Source organism: Anguilla anguilla, chromosome 6, assembly GCF_013347855.1.
Source record: "Anguilla anguilla isolate fAngAng1 chromosome 6, fAngAng1.pri, whole genome shotgun sequence".
Classification (NCBI taxonomy): Eukaryota; Metazoa; Chordata; class Actinopteri; order Anguilliformes; family Anguillidae; genus Anguilla; species Anguilla anguilla.
The window spans coordinates 12183840-12198849 of record NC_049206.1 but is presented as its reverse complement, the minus strand read 5'-3'; the positions used below and the strand labels follow the sequence as shown (position 1 = coordinate 12198849).

General features: G+C 45.4%; 2 protein-coding genes across 3 annotated transcripts; both read right to left on the bottom strand.

The window, feature by feature from the left end:
- Positions 1-50: 50 nt before the first annotated feature.
- Positions 51-2468, bottom strand: mterf4 (mitochondrial transcription termination factor 4). The gene is made up of 4 exons (XM_035423159.1): positions 2370-2468; positions 1584-2007; positions 819-1003; positions 51-536 (listed from the first exon to the last, which is right to left on the bottom strand). Exons 1-4 carry the CDS (start codon positions 2394-2396, stop codon positions 162-164), a joined length of 1011 nt encoding a protein of 336 aa, XP_035279050.1. The 5' UTR covers positions 2397-2468; the 3' UTR covers positions 51-161.
- Positions 2460-14936, bottom strand: pask (PAS domain containing serine/threonine kinase). 2 transcript variants are annotated; one of them, XM_035423156.1, is made up of 20 exons: positions 14520-14936; positions 13719-13943; positions 13070-13299; positions 12588-12758; positions 11850-11987; positions 11065-11199; positions 10637-10859; positions 10125-10306; positions 9699-9864; positions 9517-9606; positions 8901-9069; positions 7850-8715; positions 7203-7375; positions 6670-6837; positions 6004-6129; positions 5762-5896; positions 5336-5535; positions 4890-5023; positions 4572-4715; positions 2460-4063 (listed from the first exon to the last, which is right to left on the bottom strand). In XM_035423156.1, the coding sequence occupies exons 2-20, from the start codon at positions 13921-13923 to the stop codon at positions 3882-3884; spliced, it is 3837 nt and encodes a 1278-aa protein (XP_035279047.1). In that variant the 5' UTR covers positions 13924-13943; positions 14520-14936; the 3' UTR covers positions 2460-3881. The 2 variants fall into 2 exon arrangements, with proteins under 2 accessions (XP_035279047.1, XP_035279048.1); XM_035423157.1 differs by having other exon boundaries at positions 10125-10297.
- Positions 14937-15010: the final 74 nt, after the last annotated feature.

Genomic DNA, 15010 nt, shown 5'->3' with positions numbered 1-15010 from the left:
TTAATCAACACTGAAATAAGCCCCTCCAAAATAAAATAAAGACATCTGAATAAGTATGAAAATAATAAATATTTTATTCAATGTACTTAGTCTGGACATCAGTGTCACTGTTTGGTGTTGCAGCTGAATGTTCCCACATTCCCACCATGCATCTCTCTCTCTCATTTCTTCCTCCTCTTCCTGTAGCCTGCGCTCCCTTTGTCCTCACTCTCATAGCCCTTCTCATCGTCTATGTCACTGCCACTGAACTCTGGCTCTTCCTCCTCCTGAATCTCTCTGTCCATCAGCTTCCGGAACACCTCAAACTCCACTCCTGTTGCCAAGGCAACTTTACTGAGGAAGGTGTCCTCAGGTACGGCGAGGAAGTCCTTGAGTTTGGGGTTGACGATGCGCGTCTGGCCCTTCTTGTCCGGGGTCTGGTAAAGGCCCCGCCTCTCCAGGAAGCCATGGCGGCATCGGACTTCTTCGAGGGAGACACGGAAGAGGCCGGACTTCACCATCTCTGCCTGACCAAGGCCCATACGGAAATATGCGTACTACCAAGGGAAAAGGAGAAAGGGTCATCTCACTCCAATTATTGAGAAATGAGGATTTATACCAAAGACTGTACCCACTGCTTCTCTAAAAAGATTTAGGCTTGTGGCCCTGTAGTAAAACCGTTAACTTCTTCAAAGTTAATATGCACCTACTTATGTTACGTTTCTTTTTTAAACTTATATTCATCACACCATGAATTTGCAAAATAAATAAACCACTTGGGATGCGCAGTACCCACAAAATGACCACCTTTTTCTCTCCACGAGGGCCGACGGCCTCACCTGAAACTTGTACTCCAGCTTGTCCATGTCCTCCAGCACTACAGCAGCGGAGTCTCGCAGGACGTCTGTGACCTGCTGGGCTGTGAGGTGGCACTTCTCCCGGAGAAATCGGGACACTCCATTGACTCTCTTAACAGGCAGAGTGAGGAGCTGGGGGTAGTGTCTCACAACCCGCTGCAGGCTGCCTGTTGACAAGGTAAAGCCATAGCTCTGTAAGCCCAACACCATAGACAGAGGCACCGAGCTCCTCACACCGTCTACAGGTCATGCTTTTGGAAACCACACGAGTCTGGTATTTCATACAACAGCACGCACATCTCCTCTAAGAGGCGACACCAAAACTCATACAAAAGCCCCAAACTTGCTGTGGCTATTGGTTAAACTCCTAATCTCTTGCCGAATGCCAGAATAAATCAACTCACTCATAGTAACACATTAGCAATTTCCTATTTTAAAAAATGATATTCCATTTCAATCATTCCATTCATTCCTTACCATTTCCATTACTTGAACCATGTTAATCGTGTAATTGTACAGTGTAGGGCCTAAGTTACGGATCAGAACAGCTCTGGGATAGACAAACAACCATACCATTGAGGATAGCCTGAACTCACATATTACCAATGTACAGCTGTATACTTGTAATCAGGTTTGGGAACTCGGGCTCTATCCGAAAAACTACCTTCAATTTACAAGGCATTATTAAATAGACCACACCAGTACTTCAATGTTTTTTTAAATTTTTAAATAATACATTAGCCTCACCCTCCACCAGTCCCAGTTTGCGCAGGTTGTCTACTCGTTGCTGCAGCAGGGCTCCTTTTACCTGGTAGAGTTCCGGGCACTTGCCCATGATCTTCAGGACGCTAGAAGGGTTAAAGCCCAGAGCCACTAGCACTGTGAGGACGGAGAGATGTTGTGTAACTGTGTGGTCTGGGCGACTGCCTAAGGTTCTTCTGGCTAACTCTTCAACCTCCGCTTCGGTAAAGCCCATATCCACCAGAGAATTCAGCATTTCCTCCCGACCCGTCCGCCGTTGTCCTGCTGTGGGTTCCGAGTTGTGGTCATTTATCGAGCAGAGGTTTCTAAAGAGGAAAACTTTCGGTTGTTTGTCACGTAGCATACGGTAAACTGGACTGCGCCCACAGCCAACATGACCAGGCGCTGCTCTGAATGTCCATATTAGCACCTAAAATTACAATAAAAAAGTATTAGTATTAGACACTCTTTTTTGACACCTAAAATGCTGGAATTGTATTGCGAGCTGACCAGCCAGCTACCAGTTAACAAAGGGTTATACCTGCACGAGCTGTGTAATATAGCAAAATAACATGTAGCTTCGTTTACTGCAAGTATGATCTATGAACGTTTAAACCTGAAAAATAAGTGTAGCTTCGTGTGTTTGCACGTATCACATGCATGTACAATGTTAAACTGCATTGCTCGACCTCAGACGGTCATTGTTATGGCATTAAATGGTACTGAGAGATATTTGTCCACTCAAACAAAAATAAATAGTTTCAACTTCACAGTATACAATAAATTACTTACCAACTTTCTGCATAATTGTGCTGCCATACCACGTCCGGCTGAATAAACCTTCCCCCCAGAATCACTATTAATTGAAGCTTTAGTTCCGGATAGAGTTTAACAGTTCAAATCTTTTATTAAGACAGCAATGAAATATTTTAATCCATGGTCGCATTTTTGAAATGATTTCAAATGGAAATAACACAGCTTCAAACAGTATTATTCAGTGTTCTAAAAAAAAAAAAAAAAAACTCATTACAAAGCAGGTAGAGTGGCTGGACGGCCAATGCACATGGCTGGACAATCACTGCGTGCTAAAATATCCTCCAACATGTAAATAAACATCCAAGCAAAAAACTTCCCTGTGATGCATATAACATACAAGACTTACATTTTTATTGACATGTATATAAATATTAAAATACATTTAAAATTAAACAATCGCTAAAAGCTGACAAAACCACCAAAATCGTGTTTAACAAAATTGAGTCGTATTCAGGGTTAAAATGTAAAAAAAAAAAAAGGAAAAACTCCCTTGACTAATCAAGGAGACAATCTATAGTGACATTGCTCACACAGCTATATACAAATGGTGACAATAAAAAACAACCTACAGAACAAAAATCCTGAGATCCACTCCAGAATTTATTTGGTGCAGTCTTTGGTTGGGAGTTAGTGTTAACAGAGGAATAACTGGATGCTGGTCTTTGAGGGTCACGCGGATTTTCCAGTATAGACATAAACACACATCCAACTGAAGAGACCACATTAGTTGTCAAAAAGAAGATGAACTGATTCAAGCAACTGAGCTAACAAACTGGACAAAATGTCTAGTAAGATTTGCAATGTAATGTCTTGAATATTTTATTTTATATATACCTAGCTTGGTTTCCCAGTGCTGTATGAGCCCTAGAGCTCAAAATACCCTTCTCATGGCACCAAGAAACACAGGCAACTGAAAGCTTCATAGCAACTCAATAATGAAAAATCATGTTTAGAGGCTAAAAAAAAAGAGACAAAATGAGTTCGTTTAAAAAAAACCCCATACCTACTGACAGTACACCCCCTCCCCTAAAATGATAGACTGTGGGAGCAGGTCATTGTATATACAGGACATGCCCTCAACAAGCCAAAAGGTGGTACTTTACTGCCAGTTTCTGAAAAAACTGTTTTTCTCAAAAATGCACCACACTTCAAATCACAGATTTTAACCTGCCTTTAATTGCTTCGGTAGGGGGAATAATAATAATAATAATAATAATAATAATAACTTATCAAAATTCAGTTGTCCCCTCAAGACTTGTGCTGACTTGCCCTACAGCTATTGAGGCCCTCCAGGGCCAGGGTTGAGTAGCCCTGCAGTTATCATAGCCCTCCAGCGCCAGGGTTGAGTAGCCCTGCAGTTACCATAGCCCTCCAGGGCCAGGGTTGAGCAGCCCTGAGTTACCATAGCCCTCCAGGACCAGGGTTGAGTACCTCTATAAGCACTGCAGTGCCCCAGGACGCCATTTTAAAAGCTCTGCTTTCCAGTCATCACTCATCAGCGAGATACTTGAGAAGTTCTGTCTCCAGAGCAACCATGGCGCTATGGTCTTCCTCATCTTCGTCCTCATCTGGAAGGGATTCCTCGGAAGGGCTCTGGCACTGCTCTGCATCTGGATACACCCCATCTTCCTGTGAAGCCCCTTGGTCTGACCCATGGAACAGGAGAGAATCTGGAAATGCAGAAACTGCAGTGAAGATGGCTTGAACCTACATCTGTTTGGAAAAGCCATGAGGTTTGTAAATCCAAGCATGCAATACTTCTGATGGGACACAGGACTCCTGAATAAGAGTCTTGGGCTCAAACCAAAAGTGGGGCCCTCCTGCCATTTTGTATTTAGTTATACAGTTGTTTTAATTATTCAGGGTGTTTAAAGATATCGTGAAGCTGTCCAGCACAAAAATGTACTTCAGTGCATGAGCATCTGCTGCACCTCAACATCCAGCTCTATGTAAACTATGTCAGTTCATCCAAGTACCGCTGGACAGAGTTCTGTGCTCAGTGGTTTAATCCTTTGAAGAATCTTTTTTTTTTTCTTCAAAATTCCAAGTCAGTGTTCTAGAACTCCACTGCTTTCAGTTACCAGTAGTGATTGTAACATCAGCACTAGAATGTTCAGTTAAGAACGTTCTAATCACATACACCTTAGAGGGTCAAAGCAGTAGTTATGAGGCTCTCACTGTGACTGGCGGGAAACACCTCCTCCCAGCTGTAGTGGCCGAGGTTGATGGGCTGGCGGATCCAGGGAGCCTGCAGCACTGCCTCCAGGGTGCTCCTCAGCCCAGGCTCTGGGTGCAGCAGGCCAGACAAGAGCCCCTGCAGCTCTGCAGGAGGGAAGAGGCACGATCCCCGGGGAGAGGGTTAGCGTTCCATTGCTTTTCCGAGAGGCGAAGGGGGAAATACCGGCATACATGTTCCACAATTCCATAACTCTAAGCTCTTGCATACATTTGTTCAACAGAACGCACATGTATTTTGGAAACAGCTGGGCTGTTTACCTGAGGAGACGGGGAAGGGAAGGCGGAGCTGTGCTTGCAGAGTCTCCTCCACCTCACAGAAAGGGTTTTCACTGAACAGCAGAGTGAACAGGAGCACCCCCAGGGACCACATCTCCAGCTCAGGACCCTCATACCTGCACAACGCATGCACGCCACACAAACATGCACACACACACACACGCAGGTGTCACAAAAATCCACAAAGCATCTCAAAGCTTTGTGTCATCTATGAAATTCACCTGTGGATGAAACTGCTCTGTTTTTGAGATCAATTCAGTTTTGAAATGATCTGAAGCTGAACTCAAAACTGTATACTTTAGCATTGAAAAGGGTGCTTATTCTTAAAACTAATGCCGGAACCAGAAACATTCCATCCATTGGTAAGATAAAGCTGAGTGTTAAATGCCTTTAGATAGAGGTGAGCAGCTACAGGGCGCCATACGTACGGGTTTCCCTGCAGCACTTCAGGGGAGCAGTACTCCAGCGTGCCGCAGAACGTGTAGAAGAGCTTTCCAGGCTCCAGCACGGCGGCGGAGCCAAAGTCAATGAGCCTGATGTTGAAGTTGGTGTCAATGATGATGTTTTCATCCTTGATGTCCCTGTGAAGGATTCCTTTGCCTCTAAGGTAGGCCACCGCAGCCACCAGCTGGCACACAAAAACATCATACGCATTTAATATTAATAACGACTGGTAGCCGTTTGCTCATATGTAAAAGAGTAGCAAAAACAGTAGCTATTCTCTCAACAGGATCACAAAAGACAAGCCTGAATGGAAAGTTCATTAGTTCATAGTTACGAGGACAGCCAAAATGGCAGCATACGTTTTCCATCATGTGAAGCAGGAGAGCCCCAAAGGCACCTGCCTCCCTCACCTGTCTGAAGATGTAGCTGGCCAGCGGCTCGTCCAGATGAGGCTGCCGCTCGATGAACTCGAACAGGTCCAACCCTTCCCCGTGCTTCTCCATCACCATCTGGAAGAAGTGGTCGTTCTCGAACACCTCCAGCACCTGAAACCAGAGGGTTGCCAAAGCTGTAACACTGGAGGCCCGTACACCAGTGACATTCCATCTCCTCTCTGAACAGCATGACTGCCTTCCGGAAGTTTCTCTCCCACCTTAACGATGTTGGGGTGCTGGAGACGGGTCAGTATGGCAATCTCTTGGCTGACCCGGCCCATGTCGGGATCGTCCACCCAGCAGTCTTTCACGATGCGGACCTTTTGGATGAACTTCACAATGACCTGACCAAATGCAGGAACACTTAAATAAATAAATGTGAGCTCACTTATAGAATAACACCACCAAATCACTGGTGGATCCAGTGGATCCAAATCTTAACAGTGTACTTCGCAGAATCAACAGTGTCAATGCCAATCCAACTTCACCCAGAGGGAGAGAACAGACACAACTAAGGATCTTACAATTCACAAAAGTGCACAAAACCTTTAGATGCGAAGCACCTCATGGACCTGGCTTGTAACTCACTCACACAACGTTTAGCAGGCTGAAGATTCCCCACAAGGGGGAGCTATTAGCACTCAAGTAGTTGAAATGAGTGACTTTCAAGCCTTTCTGGTGTGTCAGCCTGTCCTCCATGTTACCCTCCAGGTAAACCACTTTATTATTTTAGTACTTCAGCTGTTGTTGTGGAGATGACCACAGGCTGGGGATGCTACGTAAGAGTGCTGTGTCACATCTAAGCCATGGTGTGCCCTTGTTAAATAAATGATTTCTAAGAGGCGTGTTATATTTTGCCAGTACGGCGTGGGTGCGAGCCTCACCTCCTTGCCGTCGGCGAGCCTGCGGGCCTTCCAGACGAAGCCGAAGGCTCCTCTCCCCACGGCACACAGGGGGCAGTACTCCTCCCCGAACTGGCCCTCGCACGCCCGCGAGTGCTCCAGGTCCTGGGTGGAGCGCTGCGCCTCGCCCCGTCCCGCATCCCGGATCACCTGCCAGAGGGGGCGTCAGGTTAAAATACACACTATTGATTATAGTTACCCATGACCTGCACTAGGAAATACTAGGAAAGTACTGGTATACAAATTATGCAGCTAAGTGATGAATAAATATAGCTCACTAGGAATTAACACTGACGATACAACATCTTGGATAAGAATGCATACAGGCTAAGGTTAGGCTGCTACAGCATGTGGATGTGTGCTTGGCACCTCATTTTGTACACTTGTTTGAAGTCTTTTAACAGTAAATGCATTTGTGAAAGAGATTAAAACATGTTATTTAAATCTCCTGGAAGAGCTAATTTACACTTTATCAAAGATGTAATCTGTTGGAAAGTTGTGATTGTGGTGCTCACCTCCCCTAGACTCAGCCCAGATGTGTCCTGGAGAGAGCTGCTGTTGATCTCGGTGTCAGACTGCAGACCCACCAGCACCCCCTGCTGGTGGCCAATGTTGCTGCACCTCAGCCACACGCAGAAGAGGGGCTGACCGTTGGGAAGCTCAGTTTTCTGAATCTCCAACAGCACATCTAAATAACAAGTGATGTGAATGTGGTGACTGCGGTTGTGCTGAAGCTATGTGGTCCAGTTGTCAAATTGTTTGGGATCAGATTAAACCTTTTGTTAAATATTTTGTGGCTCGACATTAAGCACATTTACAGCACATCCTTGCATTGCAATGAAGGTTTTTTTGCACTTTTTCAATTAAGCTTGAACCATTTCACCTAAAATCAATTTGAGCCATTTTATTTTTACCACTGAACAGACACCATAGGCTTGTATTAATGGTATCTGAGGTGCAACATAAATATAAACGTACAAGCATACGACAGGTGAATCTTGTTTTACCTGGGTTAAGGCCATTGCACAAGTGATTAATATTGAGAGAGCCTGTTCATGTCTGGAGCTGCCACTAAGAGGTAGCTAGAAAGCTAGGTAGCTTTTATAACAGCCTTAAAGGCTGGAACTACAGTACTGTGGCAGAGGAAAGAAATGTAACCTACTGAGTCTGGATCCATCTCTGTGGTAGCAGTTTCCCCGGTAGCGCCCTTCTAGGATCTCCCCCTTCTTGATGGACGGTCCTGGGCCTTTCAGTGACTGCTTCTTTGGGGTGGAGGTTGTTGGAATGTCTGCCTGTGTGCATGTCCAGGCCCCCACGTTCTTCTCCCCTCCTTCGCACTCACGGCTTCTGTGGGGCGCGTCCGAACAGCGATCCTGCACCGCTTCCGAAGAGGCACCCCCGGCTCCCCCTCCCTCCGCGGGCCCTGTGGTCTGCTCCACTTTGGTCTCTACCTCCGGGTCGGACTCCACCACGTACGGGGAGGGGGTGCGGAGCAGCTCAGCTGTGTCGCAGGACGTCTGGGAGAGGTCGGCGGGCAGGAGCTCCAGGCTGCCGCTCAGGTCCAGGTCGCGCAGGGCTCTGGTGATCACGTGCCCGTCGATGTCCACGTCCAGAAAGCAGCTGCCGGAGTCCGAGGGGGGGAAGGGGTCGCGGGCCGGGCGTCCATCCTCTGCGCGGTCTGCCCCCGAGCCCCCGGCCCACTTCTCGCAGAACCCGGAGGACGACCGGCTGCCCATGGAGATCACCTCGAAGCTGGAGTTCTGTGAGTCTTTGCGCTCTGAGCACGGGCGGTCCAGCAGGGGGCGCTCTCCGCTGGGCTCACGCAGGGCCTGCTCTTCTGGGCCCGGAGCGGCCGGGTCTGGAGGGGCGGGGCTAACATCGGGCCCCGGGAGGAGCTCGTGCCCGGGCCACGCGGGGGACGGACAGGGCACCTGCACGTCCTGAGTCAGCAGGAGGGCACCCACACACCCGCTGCCCGTTGGGCCCCCCAGGGCTGCCTGCTCCATCAACTCAGCGGTACCATCTTGGCTGTGGGGCGAGCAACACAATGTCTGCACTACACTGTCAAAATATATTTTTATTTTCTTGTCAAACTAAAGGAACTTATTTTCATGTTGCCGCTTCTTGCAGGACTTTTTCAGAAGACTGTATAACTAAGATTACTTTCTAGTGTTTGATTTTCCCAAATAAACACAAGGAGTCGGGGTACGTACGCCTCCAAAGGGGTGGAGGTAACGGTGGGTGAGGACAGTGTGGATGGGGCGCTGCCCTGGTTCTCCAGCCTATCGCTGGTCCCGGTGAAGATGTTCTCCTTCCCAGAGGCCTTGCTCTGTGTCTCCTGCTGAACCATGGCCATGTCCCCAGCCAACAGTGTGTTAGGATCTGCATAACAAGCAAGCAAGCCAGCAAGCAAGAAAAAACTTTAAAAACTCAACCAATTCACGTATTTACAGCCATGAAGCAATGGAAACAATGAAAACTTGTTTTTAGAAGTAGTGTTAAGGCACACCCCTTTGCCTAATTGTGATAGTGCTAATAAGGCTAGTTTCACAGCAACAGATTACGCACAGTCCTAGACTAAATTAAATTTTGAAGGGAGATGCTCTGTACAAAACTCAGTTTAGTCAAGGAATAAGCTTAATCTGTCTGTGAAACCGACCCATAGTTCGTTTAGTCAAAGAAAACCGACTCATTTCGTTTTTGCATCAGTATTAACACAGAGGTTGACACTGACAACAGCAACTGGGATACCTGTTTTGTAACTGCATATGGAGCTTCCATTGATCTGTAAATGGCTAAATCTGACGTATGCTATAGAGCAGAACCCACCTCGCAGTTTCCCCTCCAAAAACAGGGGCAGGCTGGAATGACTGGACATGCTTCCAGGCTGGTTAGCGCTAGCAGAACGTCTACAGTGATCTGAATGAACAGAGTGAGGAATCCATCGATGAGCCCCTAGCATGTTTTATTGCGCACACTAACGCCACCTCCCCTCACACCCTGAGAGTTACCCGTGTAGCTGCAGGAAGAGCTGGCGCAGCTGGCATGGAAGAGGAGACGTCCCTGTGAGGAGGAGTTGACCCCGAGCTCGTCCTCGAGGTGCTGAAGCTGGGGGCTTGAGGTCTCCTCCACCGCACACAGACACTCGTAGAACCCCGGCATCAGGAAGGTGATGTTCTACCAACACAATGCAGCGTCGAAATGCATCAATGCGGTAATGTTGAACATTCTGAGACCTTAGCATGTTTGGAATGGCAACACCTTTGCTTTTGTCAGTCTGGAATAGCTACACCTTAGCTTTTGACAGTCTGAATGGCAACACTTTAGCATTATTCAGTTTGAATGGCTAACACCTTAGCTTTTTGTCAGTTTGAAATGGCTACACTGATGAAGCGCTTGCGCGTAAGCCCGTCTGTAAAGTGTCAGAATTGTGATACCTTTCCCTGTAACTCGGACTTCCTGTACCCAAAGTGCACAGCGGCAAAGCCGTCGCTGACGCTGCGGATGGAGCCGGCTGGATCCAGGGTGAGAAGTCCGCTGAGCGTTGTGAAGACCCAGATGGTCCCGGAGAAGATCAAACCTGTGCCTGGCGACGGGTGGCAGCTGTCCTCTGGGCATCCTCAAAACCAGAGACACAAACGGACATGGACACACAAGAGTAATTTATTCAGACTGGAGTTCACAAACTCTTCTGAAATATGTTCTCAACAACTTGCAATGAACGCTTTTTGTAAAACCTCCAAAATCTATTCCATCTCCTATTCATACAGCTGGATCATTTATGAAGAACTGCAGATTACGTGACCATAAAAGGCCTAACCCACAGTGTTGTTAACAGCATATACACCAGACCACAAATCCACCTGACCTGGTGGCCATGGGTGCAGAGTCAATGCCAGCAGAACACATTATTCCCCAGTGGGTCCTAGCCAATGGTGCTGCTGCTTACCGTGTGACTGTGGTCTCGGGGAAGAATCCTCTGGGTGTGATGGAGCAGCTGACTTGTTTAAGCTGGATGACACAGGTGCAACCTCAGCTCTCTCTGGCATGACCCCACCAGACTGGTCCCTCAGCCAAGATTTCCCACAATCCACTGCAGCCTTGAGTTTGATACAAAGTGGGAAGGTGCTGCCATCCTTGCTTTTACCGGATACGCGTTGGATTCTCAGCATCTACAAAGAGATAAGAATAAGCAAAGAAAAAAGCAAATATTGTGTTTACAGATTTATAATTCACAAATTAAAAAATCTATTGCAGGGCAGCTTAAGCAGCTGTCTTGAACTTCAGGGGCATGTTGACACCGCGTAACGTAAAAACATCAGGTTGTGTTCTTTCAACAACCGCTGTATCCTACCAAGTAGGGTTGTGATATCTAACCTTGGGTAAGGTCCTTTGGTGAGGAGGGAGGCGGAGGGATGGAATGAGATCCCCAATTGACAGCCCTGTCACCTCGTCAGCACCCTGGTAACCATGAAGATGAGCAAAGGTGGGGTCACAGCTGAGGATCCTCCCCTGAAATGACAAACAACAGCTTGAAACACCAAGAAATGGACAGCAGTCATGCCCGTTTCAGACAGAAGAGTGGCTCCCAGTTTATGAAGGAGAGGGTCTGTATCTTGGACTTTCTAGACTGCACATTGTAGATAGTGCCATTTCATCCAACAGTGCTTAGTAATTAGGTTAAATTGAACCTTTCATTAAAACATTTAATTTGCCCTCCTCACATTCAGTTGCCACAACAATTGTCCCATATGAAATGCACAGTGCCCTTCAAAATTATTGTCACCCTTGATAGACACAACCACAGATCATGACATTAACAGTGAGGCCCAATACAATATAATGGTTTCCCGATAATATTGGCTGATATAGGGCTTCCACAGGTATATCTGAAATCTCAAAAATCCCATATTGGTCAGGCAGAAATGAACAGATAATAAATATGCTCAGAAATAATAAACTATCATTTCAAAACCTTTTCCTCCAAGCAGGAGGAAAATACAGTATAATTTCCCCATTTTGAGCATGCAATATAGTTCATTACCTTTTATTTTATACAGAATCTTCTACTGAAGATGCCAATGATTTTAGAGATCAATGTTTGACCTACAACACTGTAACACCTTATTTGTTGAAATCTGCATGCTACACGGAAGACCTACGTCTTGCAAAAAAGACACACAGGCAGCAATTCTCTCCACGCGTTCCATCACAACCAGACAGCGGCGTCCCTCTGGGGTCAGTCCTCTGGTCCATACTGAAACTGGTACCGCAGTGCCAGACTTTCTCACTGCCTCAACCTGCACAAGCGGTACAGAGAGAGGAACACTGTTTCCAAGATACAGTCAAACTGGCCAGGACAGTAAACACATATTAAAATGCTCCGTTAGCTATTACTAGCTGGCTATTCAAGAGCAAACATAGGATGTTTCAAAATATTCCTTCCTCAGTGTGTAACATCAGAGTCCACACACATGGGTCTAGGGAGTCTTTACTTAGTAAGCATTATTGCAGTTGCTATGACACTGGCTCATCCAGTGTTGTGGAGTTCAAAATTGTGGTGACCCACATAAAATCAGTGCATATGCACAGTTACACATTCAACTGTTCTCACAGCAGACAAACTTTAAGGATTCTCACAATTAATCACAAAAACTATGATCCAATATAATTCCAAGACCAATTTTTCAGTATTTTTCAGTATTATTCAGTATTCCAGTATCACTCTCATAACCAGGTACAGTTTAAACCAGTAAATTGTTTTATACACTTATCTTTGAACTTTTAATTGGTCCTATAAAAATCCAGAAATGCTAAATTACTGTAGAGAACGTAAAACATTCCTAAGATTTTTCAAACATTGGTGAATTCTGACACATAAATATTGCAGTAGTTCTTACCACTTTGCCTGACACATCAGTCATACTCCCATCATCCCCAATATGCTCCTCTCCCAAGGCTTCCTCCATGATTTGACTGGTTTTCCTTAGGAGGCCAGACAGCTTCAATCCAACAAGATCATTGCTGCTGTACTCAAACAATTTGCAAGCCTGGTCATTAGCAGCCAATATCTGTGAATACGATAAACAAAAAAATGAATTTCCTTGTCCAATAATTGAAGAAATCAGTGGAAATATTCAGTGCGCTCCTGTTTAATCCAATATAATAAAAAAAAACAAGAGAGCATATATCTGCACAAAAGAATAAATAAATAAATAAATAGTGTTGTAGTTCTCAGTAAATTTTCCTTCCAAGTAGCCCATGCTGTATATCCCACTCTAGCCTCCACTACAGGGCTTCCTACCTGTATCAGGGAATATTTCATTGGCTTTCATAAAACAAAAATAAAAATAAAAAATGGAACAACCCAGCATAAATATACCTCCATGGTTTTAGAATCAACAGTGAGGACTGCTTTACTGGGACTGTGGATGGCAGGAGGCCTGGACTGCTTGAGGACTCCAGTGGCCAGTTGAGCAAGAAAAGACGAGGACACACCACAGCAGTCCAGCAAAGAGCAGGATGGACTGCCAGTCTTTGGAAGAATAAAACTGTTCACATGTAGGTTCTGTGCTGCTACTGAGCAGCAGCTGTAAGAGGTCACAGAGTCACCTATAAAGGAGAAAAAATAAAAAGCAATTAAAGTAAAACAACAGGCAAGCATGAGGAAGGACAACTGACACCTGAGTGAAGAGCACACCTCTTCTGTTATTATGAATAACTTTTGGAGAATGATTTTCCCCTTTTAATCCATTTTGGACGTGGTATACCTCTGTCTATAAACTAGTGGCCATTATTGGCATATCCTGAAGAAACACAATAAAATCTCCATGACCACAGCCCGAGTCAGACTTTAGGTTTTCTTTCTTAAATACAAAGTACAGGAATGTCAGGCAAAAACAATACTCTTCCTATTTCAAGGGCTAACAGCACAGTGTTTTCAATCACCCGTATAGAACAGTTTCAGAGTAACTATCAACTTAGGAATGCAAGTGTATTTGTATGTTGTAGCCTGACCAACCGACTCTGACCTGATGGCTCGCGGAGATGCCAGCGCTGCAGAGCCGTGGCCTTCTTTGGCGAAGGCCTCCTCGCGCAAGGGTACGACTTGTTTAGATCAAAAGAGTCACCATGGAGCTGGTCCGAAGCGCCGCAAAAGGGGGTCCAACAACTCTCTCCTTTACTATGCGCGTCGGATAGGTGTTCTGCAGAATGGCTGAGGGCCCGCAGCGACATTGCAACCGTCTTCTTAGCCGCTATAAGCATAGGAAATGCATGCCATCAACATTAAACGTACCACACCGTCACCTGTTTCACTTGACAATCTTACTGGGATTGAGACTATCCTGTCACAGGTTTTAAGAACCTCACTTCACTTCGAAAATCACTTCAACAATCGTGTCAGTGTAATATTTTCAATCATAACTACAGTAGCTAGCTAAATACAAGCGGCATACAGCTCACAATGACATTAGCTATAATTTAGGACAAACACTACAATTGCAAGTCTCATAGCAGATGGCAGGTTTTAGGTCAGCGCGTTAACTACCCCGAATAGCATTCAATACATAATATTAGCCCACTTAATGTAAACGTTACTAATATTAATGCCTTGAGTTCAGTGACTTAATGTGGTACTTCACTAGACTGTAACTTATGTGAACAGGCAACACACGTTAGCGGTACGCCAAGTTACTTGTAGAATCAAGTTAGCCAACCGGGCTATCTAGCAAGTAAAAACAATTATTAGCGTTGACATATTACAGCGGGGTAACATCACCATAATAAAGACACCTCACGAAGACCTAACCAGTTAGCTATCATGTACTTACGACTTAGTTTCTTAATCAATTTGTGTGATTTTCTGGACGCCTCAGAAAATAAAGCTAATAAACCTTAGACTGTCCCAAAGTTTGCCGTAACGGTAAACGAAAAATATCTCTAGATATAACTAGCTACTAGATACTGAAGAAATCAGTGGAAATGTTCAGTGCTGATACTAGATACTGCCAGGTAATGCCAATTAGCTAACTTAGCTAGCTACGCTCATACTGCTGAAAACTTAACGTTGGATAATGTTAATCGAATGAATGTACGACGAAGTTACGACGTAGCTTATTTATCACGTCAGTTTGGTAATATTTGCAAGTTTACGTATTTCAAAAGTATTTTAAAACTTTAGCCGGTTAACTAGCTGAGACATTGTGTTCAATGCTTCTAGCAAATTTCAAATTGCGCTGAGCATTTCCTAACGCGGGAGCGCTTCAGGGGAAATTTGTACACAGAAACGAATGAGAGAGCAGTTCTGGAAACAGACAGAAAG